At 46.0% G+C, this 23,034-nt stretch overlaps 1 protein-coding gene across 1 annotated transcript in view; it reads right to left on the reverse strand.

Annotated features, from left to right (window-relative positions):
- Positions 1–23,034, reverse strand: part of LOC126114040 (pickpocket protein 28-like) — a 196,644-nt gene that overhangs the window by 57,440 nt on the left and 116,170 nt on the right. The window contains exons 5-6 of the mRNA XM_049915022.1: positions 18,933–19,075; positions 5,003–5,198 (exon numbers count right to left, since the gene is read on the reverse strand). Of these exons, the coding sequence (XP_049770979.1) occupies positions 5,003–5,198; positions 18,933–19,075 (339 nt within the window). The remainder of the gene's footprint in view (positions 1–5,002; positions 5,199–18,932; positions 19,076–23,034) is intronic.

Genomic DNA, 23,034 nt, shown 5'->3' on the forward strand with positions numbered 1-23,034 from the left:
GCTGACCCTCGACGTGTTTAGAGAAGGGTTGAAGCGTCCGAAACATCAACAGTGTCAAAAGGTGTCAAGAGGTGTCAGAAGGTGTCTAGAACGTCATCCTGTTGCTCATCGCAGTACGAACTGTCGTTTTCGTCCACGAAATGTGCGGGAATCAACGCCCCAATCGAAGAAGGGGTTTTGCTATGAATTCTGAGCAGTTGCGTGCCTGAAATGTTTCCCTCACCCACACATATAAGAAAACCGCGTGACCGTGGGTGCTACTTCTGTATTTACCTACTGGTATGTGGGAAACCAACTAAAACTAGATCCTATCTAGCCAACTCACCACCCCTTGTCGTCTATCCGCGAGACACAGTACAAAGTACGTAGAAGTAAAGCCATGGGCTTTTTTTCAGCAGAAGTAGTATCTACACGGTCAGTGCAATGAAGTAAGAGCACCACGGACTGCCCAAATGGTGACAATTGTTGCGGCTTCTCTTGACACGACAACAGACAAGACGTTTTGGTAGTGGTAGGGAAAACGATAGCACTAGACACGGAAGTGGCACCACGCCATCTTTTTGGACGAGTCTTGATGCTGAGTACAATATCACGAGGGACGTGTCAGTATGCGAACGCTCCGTGCGGAACAAACGTCACCAGATTGCATTTGACATCGTCGTATGGAGCCAGTACCTGTCAGAATGATAGGCGTTCTCACTGAGTACTCTACACGATCACCTCTGGTTCACATATTTTGTAATTTGTAACGCAGAAGTTATATTACAAAACGTGTTATGATTAGCGGCTGCTCACTTTCAGGTGTCATGGAAATACTGATATTTCAAGTAGATATCACAAGAAAACTTATTTACCGTGGATGACGTGTCCTACTGCGATAGATAGGACGTTGGATTGGTGTTCTGATCAGCCCGTTCTCTGTATCTTTCAGCAACTGAAATGTAGGCTATTGGTAACATGTTGCCTAGAGGCTGGCACGCCATCACAAGCCAGCCAGTACTATTGATGAACTCTGGGATAGAACTGAAGCAACACGGAATAATGTACCTTTCAGTCATTTAAGCTCAGTTTGATTCTATGGTGCTAGAGGTACTGTTGTTGCCAGAGATGCTAGTTATGGGTTCTAATTTGCACACGCTGTTTACTCCCAACTATCTGAAAATTTTTTAAAAAATGACTCTAAGTACTATGGGACTTAACATCTGAAGTCTTCAGTTCCCTAGACTTAGAAGTACTTAAACCTAACAAACCTAAGGATATCACAGACATCCATACTCGAGGCAGGATTCGAACCTGCGACCGTAGCAGCAGCGCGGTTCCGAACTGAAGCGCCTAGAACCGCTCGGCCACATCGGCCGGCTCTGAAAATTAAATCATGTGTTCTTACTGCTTACTCTATTAGCATAAGAACTAAAATCTTATTTTGCTTACGTATCTGAATGAAAAGACATTAATGACGATTGCCCGCCGTCCGGAATTAATTCGAAGTAAATTCGCTGAATTCGAATATCTTGACATTTGCACTGTTAGGTGTAGATATACAGCTAGTAGCTATTAGTGACATGCGGTGTGAGGATGTACACAGTGTGACATATGAAAGTTGGGGTCGAGCTGGGAGGTGTGAACGGACAGCCGAAGTGGTTAAGGCGACAGGTCACGATAAGCGGGATACCCGGGTTTGAGTCCTGGTTCAGCATAAATTTTCATGTAACTAATAGGTAGTATGTCTATACCTAATACAGATGATGCCAAGATATTTGCATTCAGTGAATTTATTTCAAATTAATTTCGGACGGCCATCAATAATGACACAGTGATCAGCAAGAACACTATGACCACCGACCTACACTCATGCTCAGAAATTAAGTATAATGCTAATACATGGTGAAAAACACTCTGGTGGGCGGTTTGCTGGTTTAAATCACCTCGGGGTATGACCATGCGGTGCATTTGACCTGCGGTCGCCGCACGGTGGCGCTGGCAGCAGTCTACATACGCAGAGGTGTGTTGCTGCATGTCAGAGTATGGTGCACTGCACTGAGTAAGTGTGCAGACGTTTTCAGACATCCTAATGATGGCTATGTGTTGAAAATGGCTCAAAGAACACATATTGATGACGTAATGAGGGGTAGAATACTAGGGCGACTGGAGGCTGGTCAAACACAGCAGGTCGTAGCACGGGCCCTCCGTGTGCCACAAAGTGTGATCTCAAGATTGTGGCAACGATTCCAACAGACAGGAAACGTGTCCAGGCGCTACAGTACGGGACGACCACAATGTACAACACCACACGAAGACCGATATCTCACCACGAGTGCCCATAGACGGCCACGGAGTATTGCAGGTAGCCTTGCTCGGGACCTTACCGCAGTCACTAGAACAGTTGTCTCCAGACACACAGTCTACAGACGATTGAACAGACATGGTTTATTCGCTCAGAGACCTGCAAGGTGTATTCCACTGACCCTGGTCACAGGAGAGCCCGTAAAACCTGGTGTCTAGAACACAGTACATGGTCATTGGAACAGTGGTACCAGGTTATGTTCACGGACGAGTCCAGGTATAGTCTGAACACTGATTCTCGCCGGGTTTTGATCTGGCGTGAACCAGGAACCAGATACCAAGCCCTTAATGTCCTTGAAAGGGACTTGTAAGGAGGTCGTGGTTTAATGGTGTAGGGTGGGATTATGATTGGTGCACGTACACCCCTGCATGTCTTTGCCAGAGAAACTGTAACAGGTCAGGTGTATCTGGACGTCATTTTGCACCGGTATGTCCGTCTTTTCAGGGGTGCAGTGAGTCCCACCTTCCTCCTGATGGATGATAACGCACGGCCCCACCGAGCTGCCATCGTGGAGGAGTACCTTGAAACAGAAGATATCAGGCAAATGGAGTGGCCTGCCTGTTCTCCAAACCTAAACCCCATCGAGCACTCTGGGATGCTCTCGATCGACGTATCGCAGCACGTCTTCAAACCCATAGGACACTTCAAGAGCTCCGACAGGCACTGGTGCAAGAATGGGAGGCTATATACCCGAGCAGCTGCTCGACCACCTGATCCAGAGTATGCCAACCCGTTGTGCGGCCTGTGTACGTGTGCATGGTGATCATATCCCATATTTATGTCGGGGTACATGCGCAGGAAACAGTGGCGTTATGTAGCACATGTGTTTCGGGACGGTTTTCTCAACTTATCACCAATACCGTGGACTTACAGATCTGTGTCGTGTGTGTTCCCTATGTGCCTATGCTATTAGCACCGCCCGTTTTGTGTAGTGCCACGTTGTGTGGCACCACATTATGATATTATCCTTAATTTATGAGCGTGAGTGTACTATCGATATAAACCAGTCCATGAAACAGCATCGTCAGCTGGCGAGGAAGACTACTACTCAGAGTGTTGTCCGTGTATAGAATGGAGAAGGCCCTCGATCTGAGTTTGACCGAGAGCAGATTGTGATGGCCCGGAGGCTAGGAACGAGCATTTCGGAAACTGCACGGCTTGTGAGGTGTTCAAGGAGTGCTGTAGTGTGTGTCTTCAAAACAAGGTGAAACTAAGGTGAAACCACGTCCAGACGTCGTGGGATTGGTTTGCCACCCCTCGTTACAGTTATCGGTGGTCGTAGGCTGGGTAGACTGGTAAAACAGGACAGGCGGCGAACTATGGGGAAACTAACATCAGACAGTAATTATGGGCAAACCAGAAGTGTTTCTAAACACACAGTGCATCCAACACTCCTAAGGATGGGCCTCGGCAGCCGACGACCCATGCATGTGCCAATGTTAACACCACGACATCAGTACTTGCGACTGAAATGGGGACATGACTATTGGCACTGAACGTTAACGCAGTGGCAGTGTATTGCATGATCTCATGAATACTGATACCTTCATCATCTTCCAGGGAACAGCTCCTGGAACCTGTTCTGCGGAACGGAGGTAAGTTGGCGGCAGCTCCATTATGCTCTGGGTATATTCATGTGGGCATCCGTGGGTCCAGTGGAGCTCGTTCAAGGCACCAAGACGGGCAAGAGTATCGTACACTTGTTGCAGACCACGCACACGCCTTCACGACGATCGTGTTTTCCTATGGCAGTGACATTTTCAAACAAGATAATGCGCCACGTCACAAGACTAGGAGTGTGAGGGAGTGGTTCGAGGAACACAGTGGTAAGTTTCAATTGACTTTGCCCCCCGCCACAGTTCACCAGATCTGAACCCAATCGAACACATCTGGGATGTGACTGACGTGGCGTCAGACCTCATAGGCACTCTCCCCGGAATTTACGGGAATTAAGTAACTTGTGTGTACAAATGTGCTGCCAACTGCCTCCAGCTACCTACCAAAGCCTCACTGCTTCCATGCCACGACGCGTCGCCGCTGTTATCCGTGCCAAAAGTTGACATACTGACTATTATGTAGGTGGTCATAATTTTCTGGCTTAAAAATTTATGTCTGTCCATCGAGACATGCAAGTAAATATCGCATGCTGAGGCGGGCACAAGACGAAAATGTTATGGGTCTCGATTCTTCATCGTGTCATTCTATCTGGTGCTGGAATACAGAGTAAAGCTGCGAGCATTATGTGATGTACGTGGGTTGTTACGGTAAAAGGATGTAGACAGTATGACATTTTAAAATTTGGGTCAGACAAGAGTCATGCACGAATAGCCGAAAGGGTTAATACGAGCACTCGCGATAAGGGGGTAATCCGGATTCAAGTCCAGGTCTGTTACAGAGTTTCATGTCACTGATTGATAGTACACCTATACCTAACACAAGTGATGCCAAAATATTTGCATTCAACGACTTTATTTCGAGTGAAAAATCTTGTCTGCCATTCTCCCTTGTACTGCAATTGTAGTGGCCAGTAGTGTAAGTAAAGATACGGGCTGTGAGATGAAGAGATTGAGTTAATGTGGTAAATCGTGGCACATCGCATGAAACCAGCCAGGAGGAAAGGTTCACGCAGAGCTAAATTTAGGCGTTAAGAAAACGTACTTGCATGAAGGTCTCCGTCCTGGGGCGCACAATGACGCTCCTGGTGGCAACGAACGGGTAGTCGACGGGCGAGTGGATGAGCACCTGCAGGCCGTGGAAGGAGTAGGCGGCCACGTAGTAGTCGTCCAGCAGGGGGTCCACCAGCACCGTCAGGCCCTGCGTGTAGCCCTCGCCCTCCACCTTGCGCAGCGGGCCACTGGCGCAACACACGGCGGCAGCTTAGCCCCCTCTGTCGATGGAGCAATTATAGTCAGATCATATTCAAGAGAAAAAAACGGCCTCGTAAGGTGAAGCTTCTTTTGTGTTGACCATACGGTCACTCATCCCGATGCCATCTCCAAATCGTTATCATAGAAACACCTGTTCTTCTCGTTTCCTTCCACCCTATCCAAACCTTTCGACATGAATGACGTGCTAATTGTATCCCTCAGCTTACGTAATATTGTTCCGATACTTGGACAAGTTGGAACACGTGAAGCAATACTGACCCTACGACTTATCTTAGAAAATAGATTAAGGAAAGTCAAACCTACGTTTCTAGCACTTGTAGACTTAGAGAATACTTTTGACAATGTTGACTGGAATACTCTGTTTCAAATTCTGAAGGCGGCAGGGGTAAAATACAGGGAGCGAAAGGCTATTTACAATTTGTACAGAAGCCAGATGGCAGTTATAAGAGTCGAAGGTCATGAAAGGGAAGCAGTGGCTGGGAAGGAAGTGAGACAGGGTTGTACCTATCCCCGATGTTATTCAATCTGTATATTGAGCAAGCAGTAAAGAAAACAAAAGAAAAAAAAACTGTGAGGTTCGCCAAGGACATTGTAATTCTGTCAGAGACAGCAAAGGACCTGGAAGAGCAGCTGAACGGAATGGACAGTATCATGAAAGGAAGATATAAGATGAACATCAACAGAAGCAAAACGAGGATAATGGAATGTAGTCGAATTAAGTCGGGTGATACTGAGGGAATTAGATTATAACGGAGTTTTGCTGTTTGGGGAGCAAAATAACTGATGATGGTCGAAGTAGAGAGGATATAAAATGTAGACTGGCAATGGCAAGAAAAGCGTTTCTGAAGAAGAGAAATTTCTTAACATCGAGTGTAGATTTAAGCGTTAGGAAGTCGTTTCTGAAAGTATTTGTATGGTGTGTAAAAAAAATGGCTCTGAGCACTATGGGACTTAACTTCTGAGGTCATCAGTCCCCTAGAACTTAGAACTACTTAAACCTAACTAACCTAAGGACATCACACACATCCATGCCCGAGGCAGGATTCGAACCTGCGGCCGTAGCGGTCGCGCAGTTCCAGACTGTAGCGCTTAGAACCGGTCGGCCACTCCTATGGAGTGTAGCCATGTATGGAAGTGAAACACGGGCGATAAATAGTTTGGACAAGAAGAGAATAGAAGCTTTTGAAATGTGGTGTTACACAAGAATGCTGAAGGTTAAATGAGTAGATCACATAACTAATCAGGAGGTGTTGAATAGAATTGGGGAGAAGAGGAATTTGTGGCACAACTTGACTAGAAGAAGGGATCGGTTGGTAGGACATGTTGTGAGGCATCAAGGGATCACCAATTAGTATTGGAGGGCAGCGCGGAGGGTAAAAATCGTAGAGGGAGGCCTAGAGATGAATACACTAAACAGATTCAGAGGGATGTAGGTTGCAGTAGGTACTGGGCGATGAAGAAGCTTGCACAGGATAGAGGAGCATGGAGAGCTGCATCAAACCAGTCTCTGGACTGAAGACCACAACAACAACAACTTGGACAAGTAGGAAAACCGTGTGTTTGCGGAAAAAAATTAGTCACCCTTAGAGAAATCATTATAAACATCATTTAACACCGTGAATTGGATAAACGCATTGTTTCGGTTAGGCAGTGAGTCGAAAAGGTTGTGCAGATACGTCGCATACAGGTTAAGCCACTCGCTCAGCATTTGATCGCGCAGTTCCGCCTAACTGCGGGGATGTTCACGTCGGGGTTTTACCCGCTGTTCCAACGTGTGCCATAGATTTTCAATGTGGCTCAATTCAGGTGATTTTGCACAACAGTCAAAATGTAATAGGGTAGGGGGGGGGGGGTTAGGAAATCAGTCACATATTCTTCCAGCCCGATGAACTTTGCTGTTATCTTCTCTATGAGCCTGTGTGAGCAGCGGCCTCATGAGAGATAACCGACTCCAAATGTTCATTACATGCACTTCCCGTCGCAATGTTTTCTCGCTGACTGGTGGGGATGTACCTTCATTCACTTCTCGCAGCTATTCCTGTCTGTTTTGGGAGAGATTTTGATTCACAAGACGTGAAACACGTCTCCAGTCCCTCTCAGTCAAGATCTTTTTTCGACCATAGTTCTGCCGTCGTATTTCGTGTCTAAGTGAGTTAAACCACTATCTGTAGGCACGCTGAACAGTCCGCCACGGAACACCAACTACTCCAGCAACTTCACACTCTATGTGGCCATGAACACGGCCAAGCACGATTGTACCTTTCTACGACCCTGTCACGTCGTTAGTCTTATCCAGGTTTATGTAAAACGTCCTCTTGAAACACAGTATCTCACTAAAAGCTTCTGCCATTTGTTCACGTAGAGGAAGCAACCTATCGATTGAGCGCGTGACATGAACACTGATTCATCTGTGAAGGCTTAAAGGATCATACGAGCATGTGCACTAGGGTGACTAATTTTTTATCAGTGAGCTTATTAAATTAATAAATAATTAAGTCAAGAATAAAATTTTATTCATGACTTGTACAGGTAGTTGCGCATCAACTTTGGTTAGATTCTCTCAGATAAGAATATCTTGTATAGCCTACTATAGTTACATTATTTGTATCTTTATTTATCCTAAAAAAACTACAAATGGTTCAAATGGCTCTAAGCACTAGGGGACTTAACATCTGAGGTCATTAGTCTCCTAGACTTAGAACTACTTAAACCTAACTAACCTACGGACATCACACACATCCATGCCCGAGGCAGTATCCGAACCTGCGACCGTAGCAGCAGCTCGGTTCCGGACTGAAGCGCCTAGAACCGCTCGGCCACAGCGGCCGGCAACAAAACTACATCTAATGGTTCATTTTACATTGTGTCCATTACGACACACTTGTTATAAGAAATTTTACAATTCTTTGCAATAACTATATAAGTAGCGGTAATACCCTTTGAGCTACAGTATTACCTACAGCAGGAAACACACGGATTATATTAGTGTATGAACAGTAAAACTACAAGATTGTAGATTGGACTGTGGGTGCCAGAAGCAAGGAACGTGAGACAAAAAAGAGAGGGAGTTAAAAAGGAGTAATTAAGTAATTAAGAGAATGGAAAAGAAGATGGAGTGATCGAATGAGAAACGAAAAAATAAAAAAAGCGTAAGTACGAGATTATGGAAGCATTTGCTTCAACGATTAACAGAGGAAACCTGAGCATACATGTTGATGTCTTAGAGGAAAGTTAATATGTTGACAAAAGGAAGTACTTATGTTCTTTTCTCCTTAAATACAATAGAGATTTGAATTAGGCAGAGTGCAGGATAGTTTGACTTAGAGATCACCAGTGGAAATGGATTTTGGTAATGTTTTCGTTTCATGGATGGTCACGATAAAACCCTACAGTCGTGCATAGAGACAATAATGGAGGGGTCAGATGCCATTTTGAGAGGTGTTGCTTCTTTACTTCAGCCTGTTGCCGCAAGTGATCAACGTTACCAGTAACGCAAACCAGATCGGACTCCATCGCACCACGTCCACCCATGACCAACTGGGTGACAGGTCTGGTACTCGTGTTCGATCAGTATTACACGAACGAATGCGATACGCCAGATGCCTTCGCCCGGCGGCAGTCAGAGCACTCGCCACGGCTGGAGGGCAGCGGCAGCCAAGTGAAGAATTCTGCTATATGATTGCGTACTGTCTGTTCTTTCGGACGCATGCTAGAAAAAGCGGAATTCGCAGGTCTGATACATAATATGTAAGCTGAACGTGGATGGCCGGGGGGGGGGGGGGGGAGGGGGAGGAGGGAGAAAGGAAAGGAAAGGGGAGGGAAAGAGTTCATGATGTCAGCTATGTCGGGACTTAATGCAGAGTCAGCGGCGACGATCGCAAATTTGTGCCAGGCCGGTATCCGAACACGGGATCTCCTACTTACTAGGCATATAACTGAGTTTCCTCGATGGGCGAATCCACCACCTTCACTGGGAATGCGCAGTCACGTTCGAGCTCCTGCGGGAATCTCAAAGGAGCGAGCAATGGGGTCATGGACGGGAGTGGAAGTAGGTAGAGCTAGGTGGGAGCGTGGGTCGGCCAGGAGGCGTACCGAAATAGTCCGCGTAACTGCGACAAACACTATATTCGGGTGGCGAAGTCGTTAACGCAACTGCCTAGTAAGCGTGAGATCCGGTCCAGCACACATTTCCATACGTCGCTGCTGACTCCACATAAAGTCCCGATAAAGTTGACTTCATGAATTGGTACTGGTCCCACACACTTGAGCAATATTCTAGGACGGGTTGCAGGAGTGATTTTTAAGCAACCACCTATGTTGACGGATTGCATTTCCCCAGTATTCTACCAATAAACCGAAGTCTACCATTTGCTTTACGCACGACTGAGCCTACGTGATCATTCCACTACGTCTCACTACAAAGTGCTACACTGAAGTATTTTTTATGAGTTTACCGATATCAAATGTGACTCAGTGATATTATAGTCAAAGGATGTTACGTTTATCCATTTTGTGAAGGGCATAATTTTACATTACTCGATGTCTAATACAAGTTGCCAGTCTTGGCATAGTTTTGAAATCTTATCAAGATGTGACTGAATATTTATGCAGCTTCTTTCAGACAGTACTTTATTATAGACAACTGCATCGTCTGCAAACAGTCTGAGGTTATCATTAATGTTGCCCGCGAGATCATTAACATATAATCCCTGGGGCACACCCGAATGTGTGGGATGGTGTTCATTTAGTTGTTGAACGGGAGGGGATTTAGGTTGAGGTATTATGTATGTAGGCCACAGTTAGTTTGTTTTTACGTTCCTGGGTTTGATCATCCTACACTGCCAGAAAAAAATTGATAGACCTAGAAAGAAGACTTTGCTTCATACGATGATGGCATATGCTAGCTGGGCTATAGTAGACGTAGTGATAATGGTTTCAATGTCGTCCCCTAACATATATCGTAGTTGCATAACTACCAGAGCATTATCTGGGTCTACCCCTAAATAAGGAAAGCTCACATCAATAAGGCTCGTTGTGGTACAAACGTGTGAAGGAAGCAGGCAACCATGCCACGCAGATGCACTTGTTCTTCTTACAGCCAACTGAACGACTTTGACAGGGTTCATAATGTGGCCTTCCGATTAGCGGCATGGTCCTATCGGAGAATGGGCACGCAAGATGGATGCATTGCGTCAGCTGTGCAACGATTCTCGTATCAGTAGTCACGTGAACATTCTCACACCTGTAGAAGAGGTTCTGAACGTCCACTCAGCACAGACGCCCGCCAAGATCGCCGCATTGTAAGGACAGCTGTGGCAAATCGTACAACTAGCACAGCACAGGTAAGAGGGCTTGTGAGCCTAGACATCTGTTGCCAACTGGGAACGCTGAGGCCACAGGCACGCACACCTCTAGCCCTTCTTCCAGTCACACACACAGCAGGGCTCGACTGGTACCGCCAGAGGATCACTTGTAAGATGGAATGGAGAGCCGTGGTCTTCAGAGATAGAAGCAGACTCTACCTGCACGCAAGTAATGGTCGTGTACGGGTACATCAGAGACCTGAAGAGCGCTGTGTCAGAGTGCATTCATCCAAGACACGCTGGCCCCACGGGGGGTGCGACAAGCTGCAACTCTCGTTCACCTTTGACGTTTCTGGAGGGGACGCTAACCAGCGCTCGGTACGTGCACAACGTTGTAAGATCCATTCTTTTGTCGTTCTTGCAACAGCATAATCCCCGTGAAACTCAACGGGCTCTGCAAGATGTGCAGCAACTTCCCTGGCCAGCGCGATCTCCGGACTTGTCTCCAATCGAGCACAAGTGTGATATGATGGAACAAGAAACGACTCGTACGACCCGTCAACCAACAACTCTTGCAGAAGTACGTTAACAGGTTCAGCAAGCGTGGTACAGCGTATCGCAGGACAGTATTCGCCATCTGTACGATCATCTGGATGCCAGAATCAACGCCTGCTTTGCCGCCCAAGGAGACTACACCACGTACTAACATGGACGTTTCGGCATGGGTCGATACATGGTATCTCAGTACCGCTTGTCCTACTGCTCTGTAAACCTAATCATTTCACGTACTCCATCTGAAATGTTGCAACAATAAATCTTGAGTGAATTACAAACTTCTAAAAGAGTGTAGTAATTGTTTTCCCGGGAGTGTAGTATGGGGGCATAAGCAACAAGAGGCGCTTGGGAGTCAAAAGTCGCAAAGTTTTTCAGTTCTTGCAGAATTCACATTCATTTCTGGAAATGATTGTCCACGATTCTATCAAACGACAGACCTGCCACTGCCTAGTGTGGCACGACAACTGGGGCCTTAGCGATCTCTATATTACTTAGGTTTGTTTAGTTGCCAGGTTTTTAACGGGAAATTATGATGCTGCTTTAGCATGGCGATGGTTTCAGCGCTGTCCTGCACTCAAGGCGGACGCGAACTTTTACAGAACAGTGTTGGAAGAGTGACCTTCCCCGCTGCACATCCTAATCAGTACAATAGCGTAAACTTGTCCGTGGGCAAACGTGACGCATCATTATAACTTCAAATAACAACGTTAATTAAAAATTGTGGCCCAAATAATCATAATTCTACACTTTAGAAAGAAAAACATTGCATATAATAAGACAAGTGCTTACATTTTAGGTATGAAAGCAAACTACCTCTCAGTTAAACTCAATTCTTGGGAGACGACAAGTCTTCGAACACACCGAAACAGTTGTATACAAATCGCAAATTTAAAATCTTGGCCCTTCTTTAGCACACTCTGTGAACCCCTTTGATTGGAGGAAATGTAGACATCGGAAGGCTTGCGTTCAGATTTGGATGGTTCAGCTTTACGACATGGGAGGTAAATAAATGCTTCGTTTTAGATGAGGTAGTCGGAAGTGGAGGGACAGTCAGTAGGCAGGAGGACAGCGTATGAGCGACCATATATGTTGCAGATACGGATGGCGGCAATTATGTGTACGTCAGTCAGAATTTGTTTCCCGTGTGGCCTCTTGTACTGCGATTTAGAGATTCACTTCGTTGTGCACAGCAGTGGCATTTGCCGAGCGGCGGGTGTCAGGAGGTTATCTGGGACAGCGAGGTTGGCGTGGATTTAAAATGCGGAAAGTGGCACAGCAATGTCCGCTGAGATCGGAATCTGTGGATTTTATAAGGGCAGTCTTCACTGGGGGAGGGAGGGGAAGGGGGATGATTTGGCAACCTTTCGCAGTTAACAGAACAGATCAAGGTGAACGCGACGGTTAAACGAAGACAAGGCGAGAAACCCAGGCGACGGCTGAGGCAAAGACTGATGATCGTGATTAAATATTAAACTTGATCAGTATATCTGAAGATGTCTCAGGCTAGTTACTGGACGTTCTGACGAGGGGATCTGAGACGGTTGGTGTCGATAGCACAGAGTTTACTGCCTGCGCACGTGGCCTGCCTCGCTGTTAGGCGGCAGGGGTAGCGCGCACAGACTTGATGAGAGCAGACACTGACCGTCTCGCGGCAGTCGGTGCTCTAAAGGGCAAGCGACACTGACGGAACTCTTCTGGTAGACTGATCAGTGATGGCCAAGAGGTACCATGAATAACTCCATGTGTGATGTAATATGTTATGTGCTCAACTAATGGACTTTGATTTGGCGTGTTCCAGTTTAGTCATCATAGTGAGAAGCGTGTTCCCCTCCCATTTGTATCAGAGGTCGTGGCGCTGTGCGGAAGTAAGCATTCTACGCCGCCGAACTACGTCTGATGTGCCATCGTGCTGTTCTGTACCAGTGTCAGCCTCAAGACAGAGGCGGCGCAGGAGAGGCTAGTCTTCTGTTTTAGTTACACCATGGCGTCATGATGGGTGGGGAACCAATTTACTGGAATCATTTAAGCTATGCATCGTGGTTCAGTTTTTCGTGGTGAGACTCTGCCATTTCAGGGGCGACTCTTGTGGTGATTTTTTTAATACAATGAGCAAACTGTTAAGTTTAGAGCGATTAATTTTGTTTAAAGGTTTTTCTCCTTTCCTAATCCTTTTTTTTTAAGTGTTTATTTTCCTTTTTAATACCTAGTTGGTGAAACAGATTCTCACTACTTAGATCGGTTTCCAAAATTTTGTGGTCATGCGTAATTTGGTTTCTATTGCACCATCGGTCCTGTAAATGTTTCAAAATATTACTGCTGTATATCTTGTATCAGTTTAGTAAATTTTTTTTTAAAATTGGCTTACGGGTTCTTGTAAGGGTTTTATCTTTTATTTATTTGGAAGAGAATTCTGTGTTAGTTAATACATCTGACTCGAGCATTGGGGTGGGTTTTATTTAATGGCTTTGAAAGAAAGTTATTGAAATGTGATGTTAGAAGTTGTCTCCTCTGTTTTAGAAAACCAGCTGTTATGAAACTCTATATTATGTTATGCGCCTGAGGGTGGCTGCTGTTGGTATTATTTTCGTATGAGGGCTGGTTGGTCCTTTCTCCCATCATCAAAACTGATCAGAATTTAATTTTGTCATGTGTTTGAATATTGCTTGATCATTATTTGTAATCTAACACTTGTAGTAAAGTGTGGATTTGTTAAACTTATAGCCCGTAGTCCTAGTGCTCTTCATGTTGAATGTAAATAGTTCTCTTGCTGTTTTTATAGTTATGTGATAAACTGTGACTCATTGTTACCTTACTTTGATGCACAGTATATATATATAACGAGCTGTAAGTTTTAAAAATTTTTGTAGTCCTTTGGTTATTAATGAGAGGGATGCATTACTGGGCTGCTCCGTTACCAGATGTTTTAATTTTCTGCTGAACAAATAGGGAAAGATTATTGTTGCGCCAGTATCTTTCCTATCAGCTTTCTAAACCTGTGACAATGCAGGCCAGCAAGGTGCTTACAAAATCATGCTGCCCAGAAAGGAACAAAGTCAACTCATCGTGATACAGGGACCAAGGTGCCGCTTTGGTGACCTGGACTACCACATGCCAGGCCGTGGACGTCGCACTGCCTGGGCCTCCTCACGTGGCAAGAGGCGCGCCCCTCTCAATAAAAAAAAAAAAAAACTGGTCAAGTCTGGCAGAAATACTCACCGCCCAGACCTAGCAGTATCTATCATCGACTGCGACCTATGTCGAGAGCTATTGCGTGCTAGCCATAGACCCGATGTGGGTCATTCAACCGCGTCTACAACTAGCCGCTGCATCCGCTAGCCACTCGTCTATCGGCCGCATCTAGGCCTGATGCAGCCCGTGCCTGAGTGGCCACCATCCCACTAGGGCCTCCTTCAGGTTGCTACCGGCTCACTTCTGGACGTCTCCAAGGGATCCTCGAATGCAGTCTACACTTCGGTGCATCCCGCAACTGACCTATGGCGAGGTGCAGGGTGACTGTCACATCCGCCGCTGCTTAGTGTGGATGCCTAGCGTAGCCACGCGATCGCCTGAGCGATCTCGCTCCATCTCTATGGTAACCACCTCCCTGCCTGGCGTCGTCGCCCTGACGGCCGCCCCGTGCTTGTCACGTGTCCAGCTGAGGTGATCTCAGCTTTCCGTGTTCAAAGCATGAGACCAAAACACCGTCTTTGGTGGCTGTTTGAGTTCTTGATGAATAAAATATGATGATAATAGTACTGAATTCGTGATTCTATGACCACGGAAACATTAGTTCCCCAGACCTACTGTCCAGCGCACGACCCCAAGCCGTCATCCTGGAACAGTAATAACTGGTGTCTGAAGCGCCAGTGACGTCAAACAATGTCGTGGGTCAGCATACGCCACCATCAGCGCAGCCTTGCCCTTCAAGTGTTATGCAAAAGTGGAGCACACTGTTAAAGTTTGGTTTGTGAAAGTAGAAGCAGAACGGTGATATGAAGGTGGACTCAGACCTTTAGAGAAACATATTGTCATGTGGCAGTTTATACCAAAACCGTTGCACAACCTATTTTATAGCGTGATATGCACAACCCAACAGGCAATGAAGTCAATCATTTAACGCTACACGAAAACTGTAGACAATGTTTACTACTGCCAGTGACTGCAGTACTAAGCTAATTACTTCTTTTCCCCTCGGTGAAGGAGACCTGTTATTTTCTGAAACCTTGAGGTCCTTCTTTAGGCGTCTAGTGACAGGGAAGTTAATTTAGAAAGACTGGAGTATCATTAACTTGTTTGGTCCTGAAAACTGCCCATAGCAGGTATAGAACACCGTGATACTGGCCGTTGAGTCGCGGCATTGCCATGCTTGAATGTTCGTTTCAATCCGAATGAGATGGTTCAAATGGTTCAAATGGCTCTGAGCACTATGGGACTTAACTACTGAGGTCATCAGTCTCCTGGAACTTAGAACTACTTAAACCTAACCAACCTAAGGACATCACACATATCCATGCCCGAGGCAGGATTCGAACCTGCGACCGTAGAGGTCGCGCGGTTCCAGACTGTAGCGCCTAGAACCACTCGGCCACTCTGGCCGGCGCGAATGAGATGGTCTGTGACTGGTTCACAGTAATTGTTTTGGTAGAAGGGGCGTTTTCCCTCGTGTGTTTACCTTCCGGGCTTTCTGTTGGCCGGACTTGGATATATGTCATGTAGTAGGAGAGATTCTCCATCTCCTTTCCCCCGACACACCATTGCTGGTTAACCATGACAAAATCCTAGCGAGCAGAAATTTGTTAAACTTGTTCATAAAATTATTATTAGCTGGTACTCACAAGATCTTCTGAAATTGGCCAGCGGGATTCCTAAGCTGGCAGAACCAGCCGTATTTCAAAGAGTAAAGTCAGAACACACTTGCCGTAGAATTCGAAGAGAACACTTGTACCAAGGGCTCCAGCGGAAACGCACTTCACTTCAGGCAGCCGCAAAGAGGGATGTCTCCTATGTAGAGCAAAGTACTGAGGTCGTGTTTTCAGCCGTTACCACAGCCACCTTTACACTCGCTGTCTAACATTCGCAAGCTTGAGCTAGTGATGCAGTCACTGAGCCGAGAGGGACGCGAATGCATTAGGGTTTAATTGCGCAGTTTCAGCGTTCGTAGCCAGCTAGTTGCACCCACCATGCAATTCGGTGAATTCATTCATTTCCGTTCTTGCTTCTCTGGCCTTCTTTCATTAAATTACTAACCTTTTACGCAATCAATGACCATTCCACGACACAGTTTCATATTATGCTTTCATGTGTCCACCCAACTGTACCAAGGCTATATTTCATAATTACAACCTTCTGTCAATTAATTACATGTATATATGCTTTATTCAGTGGGCAAATAATTTTACATGATGTCATATGGCAACAACAAAAAATTGTTACGCTGACCACTAGTTTCCTTTTGCTATTACATGAGCTCCTTCAGTACTATATCTGTGTGAGGAGTAGTACTCGTAGTTTCACGTTTCGTTGGGCCATCCCTAGTAATTTTCATTCAACAAGATGTTACCCAGTTCACGACATTACGTCTCTTAAATCTACATGATAGTTTAGTGAGGCTCCCTCCCACGTAGGTCACTGCGGAACGAACCTTTATAATCTTAGGGGCTTACTAAACGGCTTAACAGACACCCCAGAAAATGTTGATGGTGTTGGGACAGCAACCAGCCACAAGTTTATTTTCAGTTCCTATATTCAAAGGGTACCGTTACCGGTTTCGGATCGTTGTGATTCAGCTTCATACGGTTTACACGCTTTCCTTATAACACGTGGTGAATTTTTTACAGATTAATTGTCATAAAATATAAATAATACATAATTATAAGCAGGCCACACACAGCTGGTTGCGTTACATATTTTCATTGGATGTGACTTACGTGAAATGTCGGTTTTGAGTGTTTGTTTTCATAACATTCGTCCAACAGATGTGAATACAAGAATGCAGTGGGAATGTATTCACATCTGTTGGACGAATGTTATGAAAACAAACACTCCAAACCGACATTTCACGTAAGTCACATCCAATGAAAATCTGTAACGCAACCAGCTGTGTGTGGCGTGCTTATAATTATGTATTATTTATAGTTTAGGACAATTAACCTGTAAAAACACGCACCACGTGTTATAAGGAAAGCGTGTAAACCGTCTGAAGATGAATCATAACGATTCGAAACCGGTAACGGTACCCTTTGAATAAAGGAACTGAAAATAAATTTGTGGATGGTTGCTGTCCCAACATCATCTACATTTGTCTTCAAATAACAGCCACGATCTCCAACTATGTCATCATATGACAAAATTGCACCCCTCAAATTGCTGCTTTGGAACCAGTTATGTATGGGCAATGTAGCCTGCTGAGTACAGGGAGCGTGGATCCGCGACACTTGTAGTTTGTTTTAGTGTAGAAGGTGTGGTCATTATGCCAAGGAATGCCACGAGTGAGCAAAGTTAGCGCTTAGTCGTAAAGAGTAAATAATGATGAGGGTTTTACAGTATTCCTAACAATGAACAATATATCTACATTTGTCATGTTATATGTTGTCCTAAGGTGGTAAATAGAGACTTTACATAAGTAGGTCAGAGGAACAGGTGGTTACTACTCGGAAAGTGGTGCACATTTTGCTAGAACATGTAGTTCAAATGAGAGCGCATATTACTGATCTGCATAGCCAGTTAGATGCTTTGAAGGAGAACAGATCCTCGTCCAGTTTACGGGACCTTCCCTGGACGCCGGTCCCGCTTGCCTAGCTGATCCTTTTTCTGGTGAGACAGGGGAGGGCTTGTTGACATTGGCGGACAATTTGTTGGCAGCTGCAAAACTAGGTTGTTGGGCAGATGAACAGTTGTTACATATCGCCAAGTTACGATTAATACGTCACGCTAAAACGTATATGTCATATACTATTCCAAGAGGACCTGAGAAATGCTCTGACATTTAAAGTGCTGAACTTAGTAAAACAGTATAGAAGGTGGAGTAGTTACAGGTATTATTTGGAGCTGTTACATGGTGTATCACTGAAACAGGTGGTGTCCATCAAAAGCTTAATGGATAAAGTAAGAAAACTCAATGTTAATACCCATGAGATAACGGAAAGTGACGACACAAATAGGGACCTTCCGCGAGAAGCAGAGCAGAGGGCATTACATACCTTTTTGTGGAGATTATCACCCGATGTATCAAGAAAAGTACGTGCAGAATTTTCGAACTGAAAATGGCTCTGAGCACTATGGGACTTAACATCTATGGTCATCAGTCCGCTAGAACTTAGAATTACTTAAACCTAACTAACCTAAGGACATCACACAACACCCAGTCATCACGAGGCAGAGTAAATCCCTGACGCCGCCGGGAATCGAACCCGGGAACCCGGGCGTGGGAAGCGAGAACGCTACCACACGACCACGAGCTGCGGGCGAATTTTCGAACTCCTAGCTGGAGCTATAGGCAAAGCAGGGGCTTCAGAGGAAATAGATGCAGTAACCAAAGCTCGTAGCAGAAGTATTTTTTCCATTGATGTCAAATGTTATCGTCCGGAACGTTCGGGTTACATGCGGTGAGAATGCTTTCACCCCAGTGCAAGAAATATGGAAAGGTTGGACTCCGAGGCCAAGTAACGAGCGTTAATTGAAGGGCCGGAACGGAAATAATCAATGATCAAACGGTAGATGCGGCCCCAATTTCAGCCTGGCACCGTAATAAATTAAGGACAAAAGAAGAGACGTCAGGCGTATTCAGTGTGAGTTTCAGATGTGGTATAAGTGCGTCCTCAACGCCACCAAAAACGTACTCACTCGGTGTTGTAGTTGAAAGAGCAGCAGAAACCCGCGTCTGACTTCTGACGGGTGAAGAGCTGCGAGCAGTTGACGATTTGCTTCCGCCAGAGGCAGCGGACCATCAGCGACTCGCAGGACGGCGCCAGCTGCAAAGAGCCGCTCTGATATTGGAAGCAATTTTAAATCTATCATATCAGCTAAAAGAAACTGTACATAATCCATTACTTTTAGCTACAAGCTGCTTCAGGCAGCTGGAATGCTGACGTGCTATGGACCCAGCCGCGTTCTTTGATATTATGGGATTTAAAAAAATAGGAGGGAAAATAATGCACATGCCAGTAACGGATAGAAGAGAAACAGTGATATTTTTGCTGTTACTGATTACTAATGATAAACGTTACAGAGGTTGAGTATTTGTGTATGTACAGGTCTGTTCAAAAAGAAGGAACAGATTTCAAACATTTCCTGCTTTCAAACTACAAAAGATTTAAACATAATTCCGACATTCCTGGAAAGGGAGAAGTTCAAATATTTATGCGTTCAGTGCCAGCACCATGTGTTACGCGACAAATATCAAAACGGTGGCTCATTCTTGCCACACACGAAGCTGGTGGTCTCTCGTTCTCGAATTCATATCTTCAACAATGCGATGTTGCAGACTTTCAAAATTATCAGGCAAAGGGAGAATAAAAATTCTCTTAGTACGTCCGACGTTACCTAAATGACACTATTCCCGAACGTTCGACTGGAAAAGGAGTAGCAGAAGATGAACTTCAGGTCTGCAGACCTCGTATCTGTGGGTTTATGTAAAAAACCGCGTTTTTATGCTCCCTGTGCCCAACAATCTTTAAAGTCTGCGACATTGCATTGTTGAAGCTGTGAATTCGATAACGAGATACCACTGTTTCGTGTGTGGCAGGAAACTAGCCACCGTTTTGATATTTGTCGTGTAAAACATCGTGCTCACATTGTATGCATAAAAAATCTGAATTTTCTCTTTCCAGGAACGATGAAATTGAGTTTCCGCAATAAACGTCTGAAATCTATTCCTTCTCTTTGAACAGTCCTGTATTCTTCTAACGGCAAAATGTTAAATAATATTTTTCCGCTTAGACTATTCTGATTTTAATAATACAACATTCATAATCACCAGCCGACTACTTGACGGCTAATTCCGATAAGAAGGAGCAGTAGCGTCCCTTCCTACACACACGAATTCCTTATACACTCCTGGAAATTGAAATAAGAACACCGTGAATTCATTGTCCCAGGAAGGGGAAACTTTATTGACACATTCCTGGGGTCAGATACATCACATGATCACACTGACAGAACCACAGGCACATAGACACAGGCAACAGAGCATGCACAATGTCGGCACTAGTACAGTGTATATCCACCTTTCGCAGCAATGCAGGCTGCTATTCTCCCATGGAGACGATCGTAGAGATGCTGGATGTAGTCCTGTGGAACGGCTTGCCATGCCATTTCCACCTGGCGCCTCAGTTGGACCAGCGTTCGTGCTGGACGTGCAGACCGCGTGAGACGACGCTTCATCCGGTCCCAAACATGCTCAATGGGGGACAGATCCGGCGATCTTGCTGGCCAGGGTAGTTGACTTACACCTTCTAGAGCACGTTGGGTGGCACGGGATACATGCGGACGTGCATTGTCCTGTTGGAACAGCAAGTTACCTTGCCGGTCTAGGAATGGTAGAACGATGGGTTCGATGACGGTTTGGATGTACCGTGCACTATTCAGTGTCCCCTCGACGATCACCAGTGGTGTACGGCCAGTGTAGGAGATCGCTCCCCACACCATGATGCCGGGTGTTGGCCCTGTGTGCCTCGGTCGTATGCAGTCCTGATTGTGGCGCTCACCTGCACGGCGCCAAATACGCATACGACCATCATTGGCACCAAGGCAGAAGCGACTCTCATCGCTGAAGACGACACGTCTTCATTCGTCCCTCCATTCACGCCTGTCGCGACACCACTGGAGGCGGGCTGCACGATGTTGGGGCGTGAGCGGAAGACGGTCTAACGGTGTGCGGGACCGTAGCCCAGCTTCATGGAGACGGTTGCGAATGGTCCTCGCCGATACCCCAGGAGCAACAGTGTCCCTAATTTGCTGGGAAGTGGCGGTGCGGTCCCCTACGGCACTGCGTAGGATCCTACGGTCTTGGCGTGCATCCGTGCGTCGCTGCGGTCCGGTTCCAGGTCGACGGGCACGTGCACCTTCCGCCGACCACTGGCGACAACATCGATGTACTGTGGAGACCTCACGCCCCACGTGTTGAGCAATTCGGCGGTACGTCCACCCGGCCTCCCGCATGCCCACTATACGCCCTCGCTCAAAGTCCGTCAACTGCACATACGGTTCACGTCCACGCTGTCGCGGCATGCTACCAGTGTTAAAGACTGCGATGGAGCTCCGTATGCCACGGCAAACTGGCTGACACTGACGGCGGCGGTGCACAAATGCTGCGCAGCTAGCGCCATTCGACGGCCAACACCGCGGTTCCTGGTGTGTCCGCTGTGCCGTGCGTGTGATCATTGCTTGTACAGCCCTCTCGCAGTGTCCGGAGCAAGTATGGTGGGTCTGACACACCGGTGTCAATGTGTTCTTTTTTCCATTTCCAGGAGTGTATATAGATACGAATCTTATACAAGGCAGGACCAAAAGAATTTTGGGAAAAAATCTTGAGTTAAGGTTGGCGAAATTATGTAGACTCTTCCTCATTTTAGTAATCCATAAGAAACTTCGGCGACGTAGGAATCCATTACGCTGTGCCAAAAATTGAATAATGTTATGAGTAATTGCAAGCACAAACTTGTGCGGTATGATGCAACTCGTTGATTTGGGCGCTAACAGTGTACCTCAGTAGACATGCAGGTTCCGCCTGAGAATCTTAGGCAATGAAAAAGGAACAACGATTAACAAATGTAATTTATACTCTTTGGTACGCTTGGGTACCTGATTGAGGTTAACAGCAGTTAAAACCAGATACTGCAGTTCGAAACGAGTCTGATACGAGATAGCGAAAGTTCAGTAAGTTTTTAGTAAGGCAGTACTGCACAGAACTGCAAATCTGCGGTACTGCAATTTGCTTATATCATCTGAACGTACTGTAATGTTGTTGGGTGCGTATGAAACAGATTTCGACCTGTTGCTATCTGTCCGTTTCTATTCTCCCATAACTATAGAAAGGTGAGAGAAGCATCGGTGGTGTTTCGAAACGGTCAGAAAGTCAGGGTAGACACATTCTGAGTGGGTCATTGCTGGTGACGTCAATGTCAAATTACAGATAGTGCTAAGGGTGGAGAGTTAATATTCTGTGCTTTTGAAATAAACTGATTAAGTGCGACGACACAGAGTTTACCTACTGACAGTCCGATGAGTGCTAGGTACTGATACTGAATGGAAACAATTCACGGTAATAACTGATGAAAAGGAGCTTCTCGTCAGGCTGTGAAGGCCCAAGGAGAGTCCACCAGCTGCCGTGTCACACTCAACCTTGTATCCTCATGCAGTTGCGATATGGAGGGGCCTATGGTCAGCCCCGGTAATTTCTTTGCCCCAGGGCTGTGCTGGCGTCCCACCTCAGTCCCTCCAAAACCAATAGGGTAGGTGGGGGAGGGGAAGGGGGAGGTGTGGGAAGGGAGACCTACGTACAGGCTGGGAAAAACCAATGATGTCATCTGGGGGTGTGTGGGGGTCGTGGTAATTAATTTGCATATCAGTTTGATTCCCCCATGGATCATGGACCTTGACGATGGTGGGGAAGCTTGCGTGCCTCAGCGATACAGATAGCCGCACTGCATGTGCAACCACAATGGAGGGGTATCTGTTGTGAGACCAGACCAATGTGTGGTTCCTGATGAGCGGCAGTAGCCCTTTCAGTAGTTGCAGGGGCAACAGTCTAGATGATTGACTGACCTGGCCTTGTAACATTAACCAAAACGGCCTTGCTGCACTGGTACTGCGAACGGCTGAAAGCAAGGGGGCACTACAGCCGTAATGTTAGCCGAGGGCATGCAGCTTTACTGTTTGGTTGAATGATGATGGCGTCCTCTTGGGTAAAATATTCCGGAGGTAAAATAGTCACCCATTCGGATCT

This window comes from Schistocerca cancellata, chromosome 1 (genome assembly GCF_023864275.1).
Source record: "Schistocerca cancellata isolate TAMUIC-IGC-003103 chromosome 1, iqSchCanc2.1, whole genome shotgun sequence".
Lineage (NCBI taxonomy): Eukaryota > Metazoa > Arthropoda > Insecta > Orthoptera > Acrididae > Schistocerca > Schistocerca cancellata.